Here is an 8,867-nt window from a genome sequence, read left to right as displayed (position 1 = left end):
GGGAAGTTAGTGATAGTAGAAGTGCCTGCACAAGTAGCTTGTGAATCAGGGGAAATAAATCTTGTGTCTTCCTATGTCTTATTCTTGTGCTTTCCGTATTTTTTTGCCTCAGACTGGCTGAGTTCCAATACCAGAGCCAGGCTGGGAGAAAAATGCTGAAAGGAAGATAAAATGAGAGGTGAGGTTTATCTCCCTTTCCACTGACATTCCACTTTTTTTCAAAAGCAGACTCAGCCCATCCCGTTAAGGAACAAAAGAATAGAAACAAAAGTTTACTCACTTACCGACTCATATTTTCCTGGCCCCATTCTGCAGGTGAGGATTTTGTCTACAAGTGGGGAGGCTTTCTTCTACGTAACTCAAATGTGGGAAGGATGATCCCTTAGATAAGACATACAGCATTTAAGAATCTCATCTTAGTTGGATGGATGGGGAAAAGTACCATGCAGAGAGAGGTGCCCTGATGAGCAGTTGAGACTTATATCAAATGGGATCGATCTGATAGGGTTAGCCTTAGTTATAATTTTAAAGCATCTTGACTCGGGTTCCTAAAATGACACATAACCCACTCCCATACCCACCTTTTTGAGTGATCACCTCCAACACCTAAAGGTTTTATCAGAAACGGTCATCTTACTCCTTTCTGCATATCAAATGTGGCCTGGTTATAGTCTGGAAAACTGTTCACTTATGTTAAGAATACCCAATTTCAAGCTTATAAATATTGTGCCAAAGTGGAGGTTTTTTCAAACCTCCCATTAGTGAAAGAAAACAAAAATCTGGAACTGGAAAAAATGACAAACCTTTGCAGTGACATATACTTGCTTTGGTACATATGTGTTATCTTTTCTGTTGTGGCTTGTGGAAATTAGGTATTCATTTCAAGTGAGATGGTCTCATATAAATACTTTGGTTAACCAAAGAGAGATATACTCAGCCTAATGGCAGAATGTTTGCAAGCATACACATTTCCTGTTTTGTGAGAAGGCTGTTTTAAGAAGAAAATGAAGGTAACATGGTGGAGTGGTGGAGTAAAATTAGATTCAGGCCGGAAAGGGTTTTTTAACCCTCCCTTGTACTACTTTCCTCATTTAATAGTTTCCCTCCAAAGCAGTCATTAACAGGATGAAAGAGTTCCCAAACTATTTGTTTTGTAGGGAAGGGACATATAGTTACCATACAGATGCCTGTTTCTTGTTCCCGGTTCTCTTGTTTTACTGTCCAATCCTAGTCTTGGCAGTCATAATTTTGGTTCCTCTTCTTTTTGGCATATGACTTCAATTTAATGTGATTCTGATATCACATAATTATCACTTTTTTTTACATCTCAGAAAGACCAAGGTCTGACAGGACTAAAGATCATTGTCCTAAGTGTTCACTGAACAGTTAGCTTCTGGTAAGATTTGTGCTTCAAGCTGCACATTGGCCAGTATATATATATCTTCTGTGTAGCAATGGCAAAAACTGGCAAAAACTGCTCAAATGAATCATACTATAGAAATTCAGAGGCTGGCAGCATGCAGGCTGGTCATTCTGCCATCCATTAGTTACCAGACTGTGCCTATAGTGCTTTTTGAGAAAACAATCTGATCTGTTTGGCAACTATCAGTCATAACAGTCATTTATTTTTTGTTGCACCAATAATGAAGATGCCTTTGGCCTCATATTCTCTGGGAATTGCCCATGAGATCTCATTAATAATCATACCTGACCATTTTATCATATGGGTATGTCATCTAGTTTAGTGACTTCCCTGACTTTAGAATTGTCAAACTGTCATAATTAGATTTGCCATATGCTGCAGTTTGTTTTTTCTTAGGATGAAAATATATTTCACTATGTATTGGGATACATTTGACAACAGATATTCTCAAAATAATTTCATATAAAGAATATATTTTCACCTGCACGTGAAAACATACTGTTTTCATCCGTTGCAAATCTTCTGACCAAGGCAGAATGTGTCTCTCCTTGCCACAATTTTTATAGAGAGCTACGGTGTACTTTGCTTGCATCATACTCAATAGGGGGAAAGTACATATTTTAATATCTTAATTTTAAAAGAAAATAGTCACATGCCCTAATTCAGATGGGAGCCACATTGCAGAGGTTGAATCCTTGTTTTTCTGCTAGTGAAATCAACTCCTCCGCTGTGTGACTAGGCTGCTAGAAGCTCTGGAAAAGGGAAAAATACATATTCTGTCTTTGACTTTTCTCCCTTTCCAGAACTAATAAAAGGGCTGGACTGGTTGGGTTCAAAAGGCAAAATGGTGCAGTGTTTAACTCTCCCTTCTCCTATGCTGAATCTGAATTTGGGCACACCACAGCCACTTCAAAGTTCTGGCAAAGTTATCTCACAGATTTTCCTCAGGCACACCTAATTTGAGTTTATGTCAAAGGGATATTAGCTAGGTCTCATAAAACACTGTAAACTTAGATGGAAGATTAGTACAAACCTAAATGGACTTCTGATTTGGACAGAGGATTGCTATTACAAGTCTGGAACTGTAGGCATATATTTTTCTATGACTGAAGCCACTGAAATGAAATTTAAAAAATATTTAAAGAATGGAAAAAAGTTAGTAACTATATCAATGGACATGCTTGGGGGAAAACAGTGGCTCATTCCGCACACGCAGAATAATGCACTTTCAAGCTGCTTTCAGGGCTCTTTGAAGCTGTGCGGAATGGCAAAAACAGTTGTGAAAGCAGCTTGAAAGTGCATTATTTTGCGTGTGCGGAATGAGCCAGTGTTTCTAAATGACTGTAAGAACAATTGTAGAGGTGTAACTATAGCATATTGTAACTTGTATGTATTGTAGCACTGATTTTCCTTTGCAATTGTTCTCAGAATAAATCTAATTTTTGCCAAATATTCCCCATCTCAAATGGTCCTTCATATGTCATTTTCATGCACTGCTCTTAGGTGATAGAATTTCACACCTGTCATCTTGCAAAGCACTTTTATAGACAGTGGCTGTTGAAAGGTAAGCAGTTTTAACAATCACATTAATTTGTGACCAGAACTGATATTTTCCTTGTCTTTTGTAAACCATGTTATGGTCACATTCATTCAAATTTTTGATCTTCTATTTCCCATTTTCTAAAGCACAAATCTTCAATTTGTCTGGGCTAGGCTTTCAAGATACCTGCTGTGCTATTCTGTTGGTATTTTGCTACACTGATGACTAAAAAGCACTTGTTTATTTTGTTTTAATTTCTTAAGTACATATGGCAGATGGGAGGCCCAGAAGGGGATCTGGTGTGTCTGTTTTTGACTTTCAGGATTTATTATTTTTAAATTTTAGTACTACTTTTTCAAATGTAGCACAGGCCACCTACATATTAAAATTTATTATGTCTTCATTAAATCCAAAACATTGCAAAATGAAAGAATATTTCATTTTGACATCATGATACTACACTGGATCAGCCTCTTTTAATTCTGAGGAGACACCCAGAAACTGGATTTTGGGGGTGTCATACAAACAGGGGGGCACAAGAAAGTCATGCTCTGCAAGCAAAAGTCTTTGTGCCTAATTTGGGCAGTCCAATCCTTGATGAGGTGTGAATCCCCCTTTGGAGCCAGTGCACTCGTGCTGGTGGAAACACCATTTCCACTGGTGCAAGGGATAACAGAGACTCATTCCGCACACGCAAAATAATGCACTTTCAAGCTGCTTTCACAACTGTTTTTGCCATTCCGCACAGCTTCAAAGAGCCCTGAAAGCAGCTTGAAAGTGCATTATTCTGCGTGTGCGGAATGAGCCTTAGCCAGGTGGCCTGCTGCTGTGTGGCTCTGCGGCACCCAACCACTGAAAATTTGATAGCTTTACCCAAAGGCACATCCTCCTCAGTGCCCACAAATATTTCCCTAGAGTAAAGTGAACCTGAAAAAATCCAGACCCCTGACCCAATCTTTAGTTGCAGGGGATGTTCCTTAGAAGAAGTCCCAAGAATGTCATTTACGCATTATCTGCTTGAAGTGAATCATGGAAAATGTTGTGTTGCTAAAAATTTGATACAAAAAACCATTAGCTGGATTTACTAATGAATGAAGTTGGCCACAATGAGACAACAGAGAGAGAAAATGAAGTAGTAATGACATCCTGGCAATGTTCACACTAAGTTTTGGTTAACAATGGTTTATTTTCTTTCATACAAAAAAAAAAATAGAAATAGCAAGGAAACATAGTTAGCCAAGGATGGGGAGAGTCCTTGCCTTCGGCTCATTGAGGAACAGGACACCCATAGAATCCTTGTTGAATTTTTGCACAGTAAAGATTTTAAGAGAGGGCAAGACAGACAAGATACATTACTTCCATGCAACAGGTGATGTACAAAATGGGTTTAGTGATCAGATTAACTTTCTGGAAGCTCATTGCATCATTATTTTTATACACCACTATGCCTTAATCAGTGCACTTACACAAATGTAAGACATATTATTTTGATATAGTCTCACAGCGACAAATTTAAGGCATTGTAAGAATCTGTTATTTTGCTGGTGAAAGTTATGTCACATATAGTTAGCGGTTTCTTTTTTTTAAAGTGGAAAGATATCAGGCCATGTTTGGAAGACGACTCTACCGCATGAGATGAGAGTCAAAGGAAGAATTCTTGCTGCTCTGATTCTTCATCACACTTTTTGATGTAAGACTACTGGAGTTTCCTGTTGATGTTGTTATCCCTGGTAAGAAAAAAATAAAACAAAAATCATCCATAATTATATGAAAGATGCAGTGCTTTGATTTGTTTCACAACTCAAAGGGCTCCATCTTCAAAAAGCGGGGCTTCTTCAATTTCCTCAGAAGGAAATGGTGCTTATCCTGGCACAACATTTGGAATATCAGAGCATGAGTTCAACATGGAAATCAACCCTACTACTATGCAGAATTTACTTCTACAAAAACCAAAACCTAAAATTAAGGCAAATTAAAATGAACCTGGAAACCAAACCAATTGTCCATTCTTAGATCAGAAAACACATTATTTGTCAAATGGAACTAGCATCTTCCATTGCTTGAAGTGCTTTTAGTTACCCAAACATAAATATCAACATATTATCAGCATTTGTTATTATTTTTCATAAGGTTTTTTATGCATAAGCAAATGCCAATGATGTAACTAAGACTTGGTTCCCATATCTCCAATAAAGAATAATTATTTAAATAAAGCTTTAAAATAAAGTACTTTTTTGCCTGAAAACTGAAGAAAATGATGCATCTGAGCTTATATAGGGATCTTTGTCAAAGCTGGAAACAACATTAAGAACCCATTCGGTATATATTTTGCATATTAAAATTATATGAGGACTATAAAATGGGGTCGGAAACCCTGCAAGATGAATTCTGTGGCACATCATACAACTTCCACCCACCCCATGAAATTGCCAGTGTTCTCTTATTAAATGTAAACATATTTGTGTGAGAAACTGCCGGATGCTGTTTGTGTATTTCCTCTTTCATAGTAGCTATGCTAACTACTTTGAGTATTAAATAAAAAGCATGGCCAAGTTAAAGCATTGTGTTCTTACATATGGCAGCTGTTTTGTTCTACAAAGTCAGTGTAAACAGAAAATTATTTCTCATGCCACAAGTAAGCTTAAGTAAAAGTTTAAATGCTAGTAACTTCTTTGTGATATTGTGATCAACCCATACTTTTAAGGCATACTTATACTCTGTCACATACACATTCACCAAGATATAGTGAGTGTCAGCATGAAAAGGCGGGGAGACAGTATAAGCAGTTATGGGTACAATACCACTGCCTTTCTATATGTGATAGGTCAGTAGTACCTGCCTCCTTTTCTCTGCAGTACACATGGAAGCAAGTTTAAATTACTGTGTGTTGTGCTCCTTTTCAGACTGGTGGTTTGCATTTGATGGTTATAACTGAGGTGGCTAAATATTCTGGATTTTCTAAGATAATTTCCACATTAAAATAAATGGTGGGTGAAAAGGTTTTAAGATTTCCTAGTCTAGTTTAGCAAGGAAGTAGATGAAAAGGAAGTTAAAATAGCCTAGGAGCAAGCCAAACCAAGCACCTTTCCAGCTCTAGAAGCCAACAACTGCATAGGCCACTCCACTCAGACCCACCCTCCAATGTCAGTGAAGGGCACCAGCTCACCCATTGCCTTCTCCTGTACCACCATCAACCACCAGAACTGCAGGAGTGGCAACTGGTGAACTGACACTGCTCACTGTTGCTGTTGAAGGACAGGTGGCTCCTGTGGGACTGTAGAGCTACTGGGGCTTGGCTCTGCATACTTCTGGCTACAGGTGGACCTCCATGTCAGAAGCTCATTATAAACTTTCCCTGTAAGTTAAACTGTTACTCTCCCCCTTACTTGACCTGTAAATGGCTGTTTTCTCAGGACTGGAGAACTCAACCAATGTGTGGATCCACAAGCAAAGCAAAGCAAAGCAAAGCTAGTTTTCATGAAGAAATATTTGAAACTTTTGAGTGCAAAGATAAAGCTATTATTGCTTATCAGAGTTTACATTATGACGACTGACAGATTTCTGAGGTTTAAGCTCAAGTGAACTCTTATGCCAATATAACAGTTTTAAATCAGATACTTAACATAGCAGTTTTGGGTCTGCCTTGAGTTGCTGTGGTCAATGGGAAAGGCTGGATACAAATAGTTGAACAAATAAATAAAAATGAGCACCTGCATTGAAGAGCATCTCTCATAGTATGATTTGAGAGTAGCTGTACCATTGCTGAGCATGGGTATGCTTACTAGATTTATTTATTTATTTATTTATTTATTTATTGTTTGGACTTTTATACCGCCCCATCCCCGAAGGGCTCTGGGCGGTGTACAGCATAAAATTTTGATATAAATAAACAACTAAAACCTTTAAAACAGCGATAGCAACAACAAGAACAGTAATAGAGGCGTCCGGCCAACCCCAAATTTTAAAATTCTCCCTGGAGGAGGAGGACGAGTCCCAAGATGACAGGCCCAGATGTAAAGAGCCAGCGAGGGGCACCACTTCAGCGGGTGGTCCCTCCAAAGGCCAGGCGGAACAGCTCCATCTTACAGGCCTCTTAGCGGAACTCACTGAAGGTCCCGCAGAACCCTAATAACGGTGTTCCACCAGGCCGGGGCCAGGGCATAAAGGCCCTGGCAGCGTGGAGAACCAACATCATTGAGGAGCCAGGGACCACTAACAAATTAGCCTCCGTTGAGCGGAGAGAGGCGTGCAGGGACATCACGGGGTGTCGCGGTCTCGAAGATACGAGGGCCCCAGGCGGCGTAAGGCCTTAAAGGTCAACACCAACACCTTGAAAATGATCCAGAACTCCACCGGAAGCCAGTGCAGCTGGCGCCAATACGGAGTTGAATATGGTCATAAAGTGCGGCTGCCTGTAAGCGCGCCGCTGCATGGACCAGCTTCAGTCTCCGGATCAAGCGCCAAGGGAAGGCCAGCGTGAAGCGAGTTACAATAGGTCTAATCTAGAGGTGACCGTTGCATGGATCACAGTGGCCAGGATCCGCTTAGGAGAGGAGAAAGAGCCAGCCTCCGAGACTGTGAGGTGGAAAAAAAGGCAGCCCGGGTTGTATGAGCCACCTGGGTCTCCATTGAGAGAGAACAAATCCAGGTGGACCCCCCAGGCTGCTGCGAGGAGAGGGTCGGCGCCAATGTGACCCCCCCCCTCCCACACCCGATAACTGGAAAATCCTGTCCTCCCAGCGGCCAAACCAGAGGATCTCCGTCTTCGATGGATTCAGTTTTAACCTGCTCTGCCGCAACCAACCAGCAGCAGCCTCCAAACAGTGCTGGAGAGCCGCCCGAGGCGGCGACTGCTCCCCCCTCCATCAACAGAAGAATGAGCTGCGTGTATGCGTCAGCGTACTGGTGACAAGTCAGCCCAAAACTCCGTACCAGTCGGGCAAAGGGTCGCATATAGATATTAAATAGCAGCGGGGATAGTAGAGCCCCCTGGGGTACACCGCCAATCAAGCGGGCACTTCCGGGAGGCCTGATCCCCGCACCCCACTTGCTGACTTCGACCCCGGAGAAGCGAGGCGAAATCCATTGTGAAGAGACAGTGCCTCGCACCCCGGAGGCGACCAGGCGGTGGGTCAAAAGGTCATGATGCGACCACGTCAAGCGGCTGCGGTAAGATCTAACAATACCAGCGGCGCCCGATCCGCTACGGTCGAGCTGAATACGGAACATATCTGTGGCGACGAGGCAGTCGTCCCATGCCCAACCGCGGAAAACGGACTGGAAGAAATTTGAGGCCGATGCGTCATCCAAGGAAACCTTGAAGCTGCTCCAACACCTCTCCGTGCCTTCCCCAGAAGCGAAAGATTCGAGGCGGGGCGGTGAGCCAGATCTCTCGGATCTAAGTCTTTTAAAGATTAGGCGGACCACTGCCTCAACTTCGCTATCCGGGAAGACTCCTTGCTCGAGGGAGCCATTGATAATACTCAACAGATGGGGTGCGTAGCTCCACCCATAAAGTTTTTACAAGCCAGGATAGACGCACGGATCCAGAGGACAGGTGGCGGTCTAACAGCAGCTAAGGTTCACGTATAAATGGCGGCTTCGGAGAGCAAGGAAAAAACTGGAATGAAGCAGGGCCTGAAAGGCGGCAAAGAGAGACGCCAGTTCACTGATTGTATGCGTGGGGAAAAGGTCCCGGCGGAGCGACGCGACCTTATCCTTGAAAAAATAAAAGCCTCACAGCTAATACTCAATTGTGGATTTGAGGACCTCTCCGATAGGGAGGTGAGCCAATTATCTGGAATAATATTGCCGGCCGAGAGCTGGCGGATCTGCGAGAGAAGAAGAGGAGAAACCTCTCTACGCTGCTTTTGTCATACCTCATAGGCTTTCATAAGCGTCCTA

General features: G+C 42.0%; 1 protein-coding gene across 3 annotated transcripts in view; it reads right to left on the bottom strand.

The window, feature by feature from the left end:
* Nucleotides 1-4,114: 4,114 nt before the first annotated feature.
* Nucleotides 4,115-8,867, bottom strand: part of LOC125436498 (synuclein alpha interacting protein) — a 124,204-nt gene continuing 119,451 nt past the window's right edge. For all 3 annotated transcript variants that reach the window (XM_048503547.1, XM_048503544.1, XM_048503546.1), the window contains one exon: nucleotides 4,115-4,690. In XM_048503547.1, the coding sequence (XP_048359504.1) occupies nucleotides 4,660-4,690 (31 nt within the window). In that variant the 3' untranslated portion in view covers nucleotides 4,115-4,659. The remainder of the gene's footprint in view (nucleotides 4,691-8,867) is intronic.

This window comes from Sphaerodactylus townsendi, linkage group LG07 (assembly GCF_021028975.2).
Source record: "Sphaerodactylus townsendi isolate TG3544 linkage group LG07, MPM_Stown_v2.3, whole genome shotgun sequence".
NCBI classification, from domain to species: domain Eukaryota; kingdom Metazoa; phylum Chordata; class Lepidosauria; order Squamata; family Sphaerodactylidae; genus Sphaerodactylus; species Sphaerodactylus townsendi.
This window is presented reverse-complemented; position numbering and strand designations above follow the sequence as displayed.